Source organism: Pholcus phalangioides, unplaced genomic scaffold (assembly GCF_987345545.1).
Source record: "Pholcus phalangioides strain wild (caught in Gottingen) unplaced genomic scaffold, Ppha-v1.0 ptg000014l_1, whole genome shotgun sequence".
NCBI lineage: Eukaryota > Metazoa > Arthropoda > Arachnida > Araneae > Pholcidae > Pholcus > Pholcus phalangioides.
The window spans coordinates 9702998-9716922 of record NW_028301607.1 but is presented as its reverse complement, the minus strand read 5'-3'; the positions used below and the strand labels follow the sequence as shown (position 1 = coordinate 9716922).

Sequence of the window (13925 nt, the reverse complement as noted above, 5' to 3'; positions counted from 1 at the left end):
TTCCGATTTGCTGACTTTTGATGACAAGGGGGGGTGGGGGTTGGATAATGCTTACAAAGCTCTATTGATGTATTTTCACTCAGTGATTTTTGTTGTAGTAAACTCTGTATTCAAGAAAGGGTGCCCCAAATTTTGACGTTATTCCCAAGGGTGCCGCGCACTTCAAAAGGTTAGGAAACACTGATCTATATTCGTAAAATAAAACAAAACCCTCGCTCTCCCCAGTTCTTTCTGATAATCAGTCTTAGATGCTGTAATCTTTTTTATGTTCCTCCATATCATTCTAATGTTTTGAAAAGTTCTCCATTGTACCGATTTCTAACAAGCAGTAATACTGATGATGCATATTTTTAAATTTTTATTTTGTATATATTATGTTTTTATATCTTTATCTTGTATTCATATATGCAAACTGTAACTGGGCTTTTGCCTGTAGTTTGTATTTTTTAAATAAATAAATAAATATTGGATATCGTCAAGCGGTTGCTCCATGGGATACGTTCTTTCTTTTCTCTTTATCACAGTTTTGGCACCTTTTCTTCTTTCCACATTCTTTCTTTCTGTGCCCTTCTTTTCCGCTCCGTGTTTCCCACACTTCTCTTTATATTTACATATCACTGCTTGATGACCGTATTGTATGCATTTATAGCATTGGAAGGGCGAAAGATATTTTTTAATTGAGTGTCCATGCCAACCCAAGCACACAAAGCCTTTCGACTTCAGGTGGCCAAAATCCTCGTGATTTAGTTCAATGCCTCCATTTCTTTTGCTTCCAATTCCCGCTCTCATCCATGTTTTACAGGACGGATTGTTTGTAATATTATTTTGCTCTTCCAACTTCTCAACAATTTTTCTTCATCTTTCTCCTCTACACCATTAATACCATCCTTGGTCTTTGTCTTGTTCTCTCCCTAACTTGATATTTATCCCTTAATTTCGAATTTTCTTTGATTTCGTTTTGCTAATTTGCACTGATATTCACTTTCAACTTCCACTAATACACCATCCCTGGTGTTCTTAGCCTGGTTTATTCTCTCTCCCAATACCGCCGGGTTAATCTCATCAATGAGATATTTCATCGAGAAGGAGGCTCCCATCTCTTGCCTTTATTATCACGCTCTACAGTTTAGTCCTGGGTTTGATCTATTTCTTGGCCTCGGTTCCCTCTATCATATATAACCTTCTCTCGATAGTTCTAACCATATCGTTCAATTTCCACGCCGTATCCTTGACCAATTGGTAACAAATTGTTACATTGGACAAACACGGAGACCCATAAAAACTAGATTAAATGAGCATGCTCACTGTGTTAAAAATCAAGAATGTGAAAAATCGACCATCGCCGATGATTTCCTTGTTGAAAAGTCTCCCCCCACAGAAAAAAAAACAGGCCTACAACGGTACAAGTATTCAATAATTTACACTTCATCCACAGTATGAAAAATGTATGGAGAAGCACATAAAAATTCCTGCACACAACACTAGATACGCTCTCAAACTGTTCGTCACACGTGTACCCTTCTTTCACAAGTCATTCGGTAGCGAATTTCCCACGACGACAGGACCAGTGTTTTGCTCGGTTTGAAAGAAAGTAAGACATAAAAACTGCTAATTGAAATTAGAATTGATTTCATTCACGACTGCTTGAGATTTCATGAATACTTTCAATGTCCCGTTGAGCCTTATAAATAGGATCTTCACTCAATCTATCAACCAAAAATATCCCCTGAATACACACAATAGAGTGTTATCCCTAACGACAATAACACGTGTTGCACTAGATGCATATAAGATAACATGGCATCGAGATGACTCCGCAACTTGTGCGGTAGATTAATTCCACGAACCCCCAATCACTTGTGAAGATATTCCCTGATGTAATCGACATCGCTGTCGATTTGCTTAAAATTCTCGACGATGTCGTCAAGACCTCACAGAGATTGGTCTCGTTGTTGAATATTCATGAATTTCTTGGATGTATATATATATATATAGTTAGTGACTGGCTTAAGGGAAGTCAAACACATTTAATTTTATATGTAACGAAATACACACTGTATGCATCTAGAAGAGAGGAAAGAAAATCCCACTGTGTGAAAATCTATGATTAAGAAATCTTACACGTGGGTGGTATGTATTGTGTGTGTGTAAAATACATTATACAGGGTGGCGAGTATTATAGCTACCGATTTTGAATTGCCAAAGTTCTCCTGCGTATATTTTGAGGTCTGGAATCTGGGAAAATTAGTGATCCAAAAAATCATTTTTCTCTCCAGATAGAGAAGGATTGCTTGAAAATTCTCAACATAAAATGTTCGATATGGACAAAAACAACCCTATTGAAGTTCGCATACACATATTTTGGGAACTGGAATCGGACAATTGGTAAACCATTGTTCCCTCCAGATACGAATTACTTAAAAATCTCTGACTTTTATACAAAGCAGAACTCGTTGCATCGACCAAATTCAAATCTAAACTGGAAGTTAGATTATTCGATTATTAGATTCGCCGCTTATAACGGGGCGAAACCTCACTACAAGATACTAGATATTTTTCTAATCTTGTTCAGAATTACCTTTAGGCCAAAGTTAAGTCCTCTCGATCCGAAAATATCCTTTACTATGTATGATAATCCCCCTCTAAAACGATATTCCTTGACAATATTTAGAAACCACTACTACGATATATTTTATATTTCGCTCAAAAAATCACCTTCAATATACTTTAAAATTTCTAGCCCGAGTTTTTGTTCTTTCGAGGGTGTTTAATAGCATCGGTATTGTGCGCTATTTACCTTCCGATAGTGTTTTTAAAGTTGACATGAAGCTACTCCACTTTCTGCTATAGTACATAAAAGTGCTGTGCGAGAAATTACTTTATTGTATGGAACGACTATTTAAGTTTTATTGATCAACTATAACTATAATATTGTAATTTATTAGTATATCAGTTATAATTATAATATGTTGTGGTGTTAAGAACATCAAGTTTTTTTTTCAAATCATTCTGAGAAATAAAACACATGTGGTAGAAAATAATCACAGACACGTAAGATATAATGTTGGGTTTTATTTGAAACAAAAAACAAAATGGTTGTAATCATCTTCATCAGATGACGCTTCACCGATCAAAAAATTAAAATTTTAGAAAATTTAACAAAAGAAAATGTTTAATTTGAATTCTTTCATAGATTGGGTAACCAATTTTGTAAATCGACAACTAGTGGACAAAATTGTGACTTTAGTTCCAATTATACCCGACTTTTCACATCTTGTGCTAACTAATGCTCACTTTAACCACTTGCCTGACCTGATAAGTTTTTCAATTTTTTTTCTGCACAGAAAATGTCAGGTTCTTTTACTTTTTCATTCCATTCATATGCCTGTGTGACTACGAATAACATACCGTTACATAAAGCCATACCTAATTTTTTAATTTAAAAATTGTAAAAGTCATTAAAATTTGGTCCACTGAATGTCTTTTTCTTCAAAAGCTATGATCTGAATTTTTTGTATATTTTGCATGGAATATATAAAAATAATCTAGTTTTTTTAGATAGATTATGTAACTGAACTAAATTATGTATATGTTACTGCCAAAGCCCAAAGTTGGCCACTTCGCGAACTGGCCAGCCCAGTTGCCCTTGCCAATGGTCGAACTTCGGGCAGCCCCTATGTATATCAATCTCTATATATATATATTTCTATATCGATTCCTATGATTCGGGGTCATCGCCACGTTGGCGTATTTTTTTGTGATAATTATTGCCATTTATAATTAACCATGGCTAACTATAATTATTATGGCAACCCTAACTATAAAAGGAATCTGAATATTGATATTTCAGTGATCCATATATAGGGATCGACATATAAGGGCCGGCGAAAGCACGAATTTCTGACATTCGCCGGATCAACTGGGACGACCAGTTCGCGAAGTGGCCGACTTCGGGATTCGACAGTAACATATATACGTAATTATTTATGACCTAACAACCGGCAGAATATGCTGTATAAAAAATTCGTTTTCATACCCTAAAGCCGGGTTTTCTTAGGAACAGGTTTCCTGTGCCGCGCGCAACGTGATTCGCCAAGCGCGACACGTCGTCCACTCACCAGTAAGAAAAGCAGCATGACTGTTTTCCTACCGAGCGCAATACGCCTGACGACAGCGCTTTACGTCGGGCGTGATTGGCCGACTGCTTCTGAAGGAGTCAAATGCGTCGTGCGCCGCGGTTTTGCCGATATTCTCTTCACTCTTGTGTGTTTTACTTTTCCTTCCCTTCAAACCGGAGCATGCAGACGACAGAGTAGCTGATGCCAAAGCCATATACTATAATATAACCACCCTGATATGATGCGCCTCGCTCGGAAAACGCAAATGCGTAGCGTGATTATGTAACACGCTTCTGTCAGCGCGAAATAGTCTAATTCGGTTCACGCTGCGCAACAAACCTATTCCTAGGAAAACCCGGCATAAAGAAACTAAAAATACGCCGTAAAAACCTAGAAATAAGCTTTTATAAATGTGCCTTGCAAAAATCACAGGAAATCCCCATTGCCAAAAATAATGCCTAAGGTACACAAAAAAATTGTCAATAGGTGCTAATGTCACCAAAAAATCACTAATCATTGCCAAAAACGATTTTAAAGGTAAGTGAAATTGCTAACTATTGCTAAAATTGTCAATTGCGGGAAATGAAGTCAGGAAAAAGAGAACTTTGGGGGGGGGGGGATCCCTCTTAATTTTTATGCTGAAATATGCGAAATAATACTCCAAAATACGAAAATATGCTCCAAAATGCAAAAATATGCCTTAAATTCTGAAGATCAGGAAAAATGCCCAAAAATTAATGAAAATCATGAAAAATATTCTATCGCGTAAAAATAGCGAAATATGCAAAATGCATAAAAACTACGCGCAATCGTAATAATCATAGCCCTAATGCAGAGTCGGTTTAATTTACTTAATTTACTTTTTGTTAGCGTCATCTAGGGGCAAAGATCACGATTTTAGCAAGTTAATTTCGGCAAGAAGTGGATATGTCAGGCGAGTCATTAAACAGTTTTGAATTAATAAGATATTATGTTTCAGAATTTGCTTTTTTTAATTGTAATTGTAAACAAAAAGATTACGTTTTACCTATTAATGGAAATGCATTGCACATAAATGAATATATATATATATATATATACATCGAATAAGCCCTTATTTACAAATACAAATACGACGCCACAACAGGCAAATTGCCCAACGAGGTGGCTGACTTAAGAACATCATGGATCCCCGAGCCATTTTTTGGAGGCCCTGCCTGCCTACTACTGCTACACCCCAAATGCACCCCCCCCCCCAATGAATCGGTACATGCGGGAATGTACGTGTAGTGCAACCTGACGTAAAGGTTTGTTTCTGTGTAATGCTTGTTATGTGTAGTGCTGTCCCCAGTTTTTCAAACTATGAGTGAAGTGTTATGGTTGAATGATTTACCGTTGTAGGACTGTTGCTCTCTGTGGCGAGACTTTTTAACGGGGAGATCGGCTCGCATTTGCGCCTTGAAGTTGGGAACCACAGAAAACCAACTTCAGCCGACCACCACTGTGGGGTTCGAACCCGGATCCTCGCATCACGAGTCCGCACTATAACCACTCGACCACCACAGTAAATATCTCTACAACAAAGATCAATAGAATTATGCGGTAAACGGTACGTTTATTAGCAAAACTGTAAGAATGTTGTACAGAAATTACGAAAATTTTTTTTTTTTTTATTTTTTTAAATTTTAAAAGAAATAATGGAAATTTTGGGGTTTCGAAAATCCTCATTTGTGTGAAGAGAAACCGCTGCAATCGCCTGAAGTTACTGCATGGGCTGCGGTATGCGCCATGTGTGCTGACAAATTGTTCAAAATTGTAACGTAGCGTTCAGTAGTAATCGTTTCTCGCACGAAGAAGGGGCCGATAATGCCTCTGGCGCATACCGCAGCCCATGCAGTAACTTTAGGCGAATGCAGTGGTTTCTCTTCACACAAATGAGGATTTTCGGAACCCCCAAAATCTCCAGTTTTTTTTTTTTAAATTTTAAAAAATTAAAAAAAAACTAAATTTTCGAAATTTCTGTACAACATTCTTACAGTTTTGCTAATAAACGTACCGTTTGCCGCATAATTCTATTGATCTTTGTTGTAGAGATATTTAATTTTGAAATAAGGGCTTATTCGCTGATCACCCTGTATACATACATGTATGTTGAACATTGTATCGGTGTTAACTAGTTCCTCAATTTCATGTCGCTAAAGACTCGTCGATCGAGTTATATTTATTACTAGCTATAATACCGGCGTTGCCCGGGTTTTCTTCAATGAGGCTTTTTTGGATCACGTGATAACTCCCTCTTTCTTTGAGGGACATGCAAACCGTGTCCAATATGGCGACTTCCTGCGCATGAAAGAAACAAATCTAGATTTAAAGAAACGTAAATATATATATATATATATATATATTTTAAAGGGTGCTAGGTATTTCGATTCCCCCCTTAAACTTCCAGTTTTCCATCTCTGCCTGTTTCTGTTTCAAAAAATGCTTAATTAAAGCTGTGGAATTTTTTCGATGTACTTTTTACGGGTCCATAATTAATTTTAAAACAACCTAAACTATATGAATTTATGCAAATAAATATCAAAAGACAATGCGGAGGCATTAATTTTCATGCTTGAGAAGATATAAATAAAAAGTTGAAATCAATGTGCTATTGCATGGATATCCAACTCGAAAGTAGGTCCGGCTAATTACTTCATTTTTAATCTCCTGGGGCTTCGTATATCTCTCAAAGTGAACTCAATATTTCAAAAATCGAGTATTTAATGCATTTTTTAAAATTATTGATGTGACAGAGAAAACCCCACCAAATTTCCGCATTTCTACAGTAAAATCGGCAATTTTAACACTGATTTCTATGAGGATCACCCTTTTCCTGATCTTCAAAGCGATGCTGATGATGATTACGACGTCATTCAAAAAACCTCATTACTGAGAGTATATTGAAAATGTGGCAAACCATTATAAAGGCATAAATATTATACATATACTGACAGCGTTGAAGAAATGACAAACCATTGTAAAGGCATATACACGTCTGAAGCGCATTGCTAGGGAACCAAAGTAAACGTTGTTGAGGCCCATAAACCATTGTTGCCCGACAGTTTTTGCTCATTTGGGACATTTGCCCTGACGAAATTTTAAAGTAGCCTATCGTTCAAGTCGGGTCCCATTTGGTATATATGCAAAATTTTACGACGATCAATCTAAAATTGTAGATTTGCATATAGAACACACAATGACAGAAAATCAGTTTTATGTATATAGATAACTTTTAACGACACGGGCGTAATATTACGTCCAAATACTGTGTTTTCTTTCCTCTCTCTGCACCATCGCGAAGCTTTACAGTAACCCTATCTCTGCAGAAGTTGCTCTTTCTTTCTTATACCTCTGTTATATTTTTCCCCCACACATAATATCTTCCCGATATACATGTAAGAGCGAAAGAGAGCACGTAGGATGGGGTAAAAACAGTTATTCCAAAAAATCTTTCTTATCAACTTTATATATATATCTTAAAAAAACCGCTGGGGTGGTCGAGTGGTTATAGTGCCGGACTCGTGATGCGAGGATCCGGGTTCGAACCCCACAGTGGTGGTCGGCTGAAGTTGGTTTTCTGTGGTTCCCAACTTCAAGGCGCAAATGCGAGCCGATTTCCCCGTTAAAAAGTCTCGCCACAGAGAGCAACAGTCCTACAACGATAAATCATCCACTCATAACACTTCACTCATAGTTAGAAAAAACTGGTGGCAGATGGCAGCACTACACATAACAAGCATTACACAGAAAACAAAACTTTACGTCAGGTTGCACTACACGTACACGCACATTCCCGCATGTAACGATTCGTTGGGGGGATCTGCGGGGGGGGGGGTGTGGTGTAGCAGTAGTAGGTAGGGGCTCGGGGATCCATGATGCAGCCACCTCGTTGGGCAATTTGCCTGTTGTGGCGTTGTATTTGTATTTATATATATCATACTTTTTCATTTCATTTTTTTTCTAACGTGCGGTTAGCACAAGGTTACCGATTTATCGCCGATTCGTCAAATAGAGATACTCCAAATTTCTTGCCAAACGCTTGTGCCTGAAGTCGTTAACCAACGGATGCGGCACGTGAAATTCCACGTAAGTTCTAAAAAAGCAACGGGTGTCGTCTCTGGAGGAAGAGATAACCAGCAATCGACTATATGATCTCATTGGCCTAGGTACACAGCTATACATGACAGCCTGTTGCTTTTTCGTGAGTTACTCAATTCAACTTGAGTTTTCAATTGAAATTAGTAGGAAGATAAGATACGTACTACCCTGTGTACGAAATAGTCGCGAAAACAGTTCGTAACAGATAGCGTATTTTCAAAACAAAAATGATCATCTTCTGTTAAGAATGTGTTATAACACGTGTTTCGCAACCACATTCTTCAAAGCAATTTCTTACACAATCATCGTTTTCAGGAACGATTTGGTTCAGAATAACAACCAAGACGATTCAGAGTAAAACTGAACTTTATGTATAAGTCTTTTCTTTGGTAGAATCAGCCAAAATGTACATCATGGATAGTTATAGTAGCATTTATTTATATGAAAGAAAATATTGCATTCAAGAAAATCAAATGGTGTTCTGTATAATAAGTTTCACAACTCAAGAAGCTGTCCTGGATTTTTGTACTTCTTAAAATGTAGAGATCCAAAATAACTTCTTAAATAAATTGTGACAATATTTTAGAATTGTTTGTATGGAAATTCGAGAGCAATGCATATAAATGTAAAAAAAAAAAAAACAAACTGGTATGCTTTTGTCCCAAGAAAACAATAGACAATACATTACATAATACGTCATATTTGTATATAGATACATGCCTTTTGAAAAACTCCTTTCCACGTGAAGTTACTGTTACAATTTCGTATATTCCAGTATCACAAATTCAAACATAACTCGAACGATATACATACTTGGTATTTATATTAAGACAAATACTATACAAGAAAAGTACATACAAATTCGTGGACAATACATTTCTTTTGTGTTTCGTTTGTTTTTGCTTCGAAGGATGAACTGCTCGTTGTCCAGCAGCGAGAACTAGACACTTTTCCTTTCTTTCTGAGGTCTCTTTTCTTTGCAGTCTTTCTCCATTCTGGTTCGTTGCAAAACAATTTGCGTGAAGACGTAATAACTAGACAAACTAAAGCTTCAGAGAAATCTTGTGCATTTTTTCAAATAGTCTCATTGTGATGTGAAGAGGATTATCAGAATCATGGCTTCCATCAAGATCGTGATGTTATAACAGAACTGGAAAGACACATACAAGAAATAAAATAAATCAGAGAAAATTATAAGGCCATTGAAGAGGTTGTGAGGTGATATTGCGCAAGCAAAAATGTTAGAAATAGGGAGAGAGACATGAATAATAACATGATTGAGAGAAATGGAAACTCTTTATTAGTGCAGAAAAGTATTCAGGTTTGGAAATTTTATAAAAAAGATTTTTACATGTGACCAGAATATTTGAATAAAACGTTAAATTGTTTACCTTCTTGGTTTAGATATGATTAAAAATAACCTATAAAATCTTACAACGAGGTCTTTCTTACTATTGCATCATTAGTCCCATTTTAATGTACAAGTCCAACCTATATCCCATCATCCCCCATCCCCACCGAATTTTTACTATGCCATCTAGGCACCCTTTTACCAAGTTTGGTGTCATTCAGGTTGTTGGATCAAGCTATATAGATGACTCCGTGTACCTCAGTGATAATTTACGGTCGTTTCTGGGCACGGTACCCCAGGTCGATAAGATTCTCACCTAAAGTACCAAAGGATGTTTAGACGTGTCGCGAGTTCGATACCCTATTCGTCCTTGTCAGAAAACTTTCCTGACACAGGGGTACAACTAAAAACGGCGACTTGACCGCAGCAAAAAATTGCTACCACAGGGAGCCCCCCCCCCCCATTGAGGGGTTAGCGCACCAATCTCTCGATGAGTATAAAAACAAGCCTGCCGTTCGGAATCGGCAATAAATTGTAAGTCCCGGTCTAATTAGCCCTCGTGTGCAGAAAACGACCGTGGTGCGACGAAAATGATCAAATGATCTAACGGACGTTTCCCGTTATCTTACGGAAAGCCCCGTTCCATGTATGTCCGTTATCGAGAGGTTCCTCTGTATTTACGTGCATTGCTTTTATTTCAAATAGTAATTTACGAGAACTTTTTTCCGTGAAATTGCGCGATTCAATCGTACAAGGTATCCTCTCTCCCCCTCACCCCCAGAACACAAAAAGCAACCCCCCCCTATTGCACCAAAACAAGATTAAGTAATAAACTTGAACTTTTACGATCCATTAAAGTTAATTAAGTCATTATTTAGGGTTCTTAACTCAAGGGGAAAAGAAAAACTTCGTGACTAAAAAGAACGGTACTTGGCAGTATAGTAGCAAAAAAAACCTTCAATATGTTAACCCTTTTTTCTTTGTGAGTTAACGGGAGCTATAACATGAATCCATGTTTTATGTTCCTACTTATTTGGAATGGAAAAAAACCTTTACATCCTTTTCCTAAACGATGTCTTGATTACTTTTAAATGGTTGTCCACGATGACATATAGTTGAGCTAATTAACCACAACTCCGCCAACTGATACGCGTATCACCGCTATACAACACAACTAACATCATTCCCAGTGTGGGCGAATTTTATGGGGAGCAATTACTCAGCCCAACCTTTCGGGGTTTTTTTTTTTTCATTGCGGTTCAGAGTATTTCTGCTCGAGACCGCAACCGTAATTGCCCCTGACAGTCTACGTGGGAATCGAGTCCCCGCGGCATGTTAGGCCATTCTACCTAATCTGATCTCGCGAAGGTAAAGATTAATTGGTACATTTCATCTCCAGCGTGGAGATCAGAAAGTAAAGATACGAGGGAAAAAAAACCAAGCTTACCACTGAGCACTTTCGGGATCGGTGCATGTTAGAGAAGCCATATCGAATAGCTGGCCTGACGGGCACTTGAGTAGTGACGGCCTGTACTCTCTGCAGAGCCAGAACTTGCTGCAGTCCAAAGCGTATCCGTACAGTCCTCTGGGATGTGGGCAGCGGAATGTCGTATCTGTGGATAGATTGAAAAAAAATATTGAGAATATTCAAAGAAAAATTTAAGATTTTCATTAATTAAAGCATATATTGATATTATATGATACATATTAAAGCTCAACTCATGTCCCGCGGGGCAAACGTGTCCCATGGAGTCATCTAATATGGCCCGTCACCTCTGAAACGTGATTTTTTAAAAAATCAACCAAGCGGCACAGGTCATACTTGCAGTATATTCACAGATCACTTAAGGAACCCGCTGATTATTCACGAATGACTTGAGAGACCCACAACATATTCACAGATCCCTTAAGCGGCCGGCGTCACATATACATATAACTCAAGTGGCCCGCGCTGCATTCACAGATCACTCAATCTGTCCGCGGTGCATTTGCAGATCACTCAATCGGTCCACGGTGCATTTGCAGATCACTCTTGTGGCTCGCGACGCAATTACAGGTTACTTAAGTGACCTGCGGTGCAGTTTCAGATCACTCAAGGGGCCATTAGATCACGGCACATTCCAGATCACTTAAGTGATCCGTCGTGTTATTTCAGATCACTAAAGTGGCTCGTGACACGTTTAAAAAACTAATCAAGTTTCACTTACTTTTCTAAAGGTTAAGCGCCCTTGGATTAGAGCATAGTTTCCCAAACTTTTTGTTCCACTGCCCCCTTTTCAGAACTTTTTCTCTCATCGCCCCCCCCCAACTCATGCGTGTCCATAGGATTTTATGTTATACCGTTATACCCGTAGCTTCTATCGCCCCCACTGGACAATTCCATCGCCCACTTTGGCAAACACTGACTAGACACTAGAGCATTAGTTTCCTAAACCTGTCGTTCCATCGTCCTCTTCAAAACCATTTTCTTCCCATCGCATCGCCCAACAACTTAAACTAACCCATAGTGTCCTATATTAAACCCAAAGGTTTTATACCACCCCCCCCCCCCCAGGACCCTTCCATCCATCGGGAGCAATATCACCCAGTTTGGGAAACACCTAACTAGAGGGGGAAAATAATAATTCCAAAGAGACACTTTCTCCTGTCACAACAGATGACTCATTCATTACCAAGAGGAAATGGCCGTTGTCAGAAATCGCAACTTCATTATCTGCAAATAATCAAGATCATGGCGTTCGATTGCATCGGACGAATGCGGATCACGTCCCAAAGGGATGAGACGTTCGTCTTCGGTGCTTATTTGATCCTTCCTTTCTTATTACCTACGTCGAAGATTTATTAAAAATTTCACTTCGGAATGAGAAATATATAACGTTTGGCTTTTTACGATTGTGACATTTTATGAACGGGGTCATCGATTCTTTGGAGCGTCTCACGCTCATACAATCCAATCAACTCGTGAAAAGGGGTTTTCAATAGATATACGAGTGAAAATGACATCTATCGAGATTCGCGTGTATAAATTACTTTACAGATTATGCCACGCTCCAGCAATAAATAATTGCTGATTTATGCTATTCGGCGACGTTTCACGACCGTTCCGGCTTATTAAACCGACTTATTAATGCCGTGTCCACATGACAATTCCGAGCGCTTACTTTCTCGATCCGGAACCTAGAAAGCTTATAAAGCCCCTCACCCAAGACTTTTGGCTGTCAAATATTCGTTGTTTGATAACTATGGCCATACAGTATTACTAATTTTTGCGCATATTTTTTAGAAAATGAATAAGTGTTTTTGGAAAGAAAATCCTAAACGAAAACGATGAAACTAATATTTTTGTGGAATTTTCTGACATCCAGTGGCGTATTTACAGGGAGCCCAGTGCGGTGAGTTCAGAGGGGCAGTAAATTTTTTTGTAGAACGAAAGAAAGGCGGCAAAATTTGCATAGCCCATCATAGGTCCACGTCTGCCCAGAGAGCGTGGGCCTAGGTCAGTGAATGGCCAAGCGAGTGACCTAGATATTTTACAAGCATGCGAATAACCAAAAGGATGACTTGGAGCAGTTTCCGAAACTTTTTTTTCCATCGCCCTCCCCCCTCTCCTCTTCGGAAATTTTTTCATCTCAACGCCCTCAACTCAAGCAAACACTCATTGCTCCACCCATGGCCCGCGGGTGAAATGTGTAATTTTGTGAAAATGAAACGGCACACTTAAAAATAGATCACTCAAGTGACCTGCGGCGCAGTTCCGCATCATTTAAGTGACCCACAGCACACTTGCAGATCACTCGAGTAACTCGCGAAACAGTTCCAGAGTTAAGTTGCGTGTGGTAAAGTTTCAAATCGCTCAAGGGGTCCGCGACACATTTCCAAATCACTTCAGAGGTCTGCGTCACATTTCCAAGTCGTTCAATTGGTCTTCGTTACATTTCCAAGTCGTTCAATTGGTCTTCGTTACATTTCCAAGTCGTTCAATTGGTCTTCGTTACATTTCCAGATCACTTAGCGGCCCGTGGTGCAGTTCCGCACCACTTAAAATGTCCATGGCACATTTGCAGATCACTTAAGTGACCCGCGGCATGTTTACAGAACACTTGAGTGACTCGTGACACTGTTCCAGAGCACTTAAGTTGTCCACAGTGCAGTTGCACATCCTTTAAATTACTCGCGGTGCTTCACAAATAACTTAAGTGGTCCGCGCTTCACTTCCAGATCATTTAAGTAGCCCGTGATGCGTTTTTAAACCAACGAAATATGGCCGCGCACTCTTCTAAAAGTTGAGCATCTTCGACCTAGAACGTGTGCAACCATTTGAATGACCGAGGGAGTGA

At 38.7% G+C, this 13925-nt stretch overlaps 1 protein-coding gene across 1 annotated transcript in view; it reads right to left on the bottom strand.

Moving 5' to 3' along the window:
- Window positions 1–9208: 9208 nt before the first annotated feature.
- Window positions 9209–13925, bottom strand: part of LOC149078112 (uncharacterized) — a 62681-nt gene continuing 57964 nt past the window's right edge. The window contains exons 5-6 of the mRNA XM_089241703.1: window positions 11036–11201; window positions 9209–9387 (exon numbers count right to left, since the gene is read on the bottom strand). Of these exons, the coding sequence (XP_089097829.1) occupies window positions 9363–9387; window positions 11036–11201 (191 nt within the window). The 3' untranslated portion in view covers window positions 9209–9362. The remainder of the gene's footprint in view (window positions 9388–11035; window positions 11202–13925) is intronic.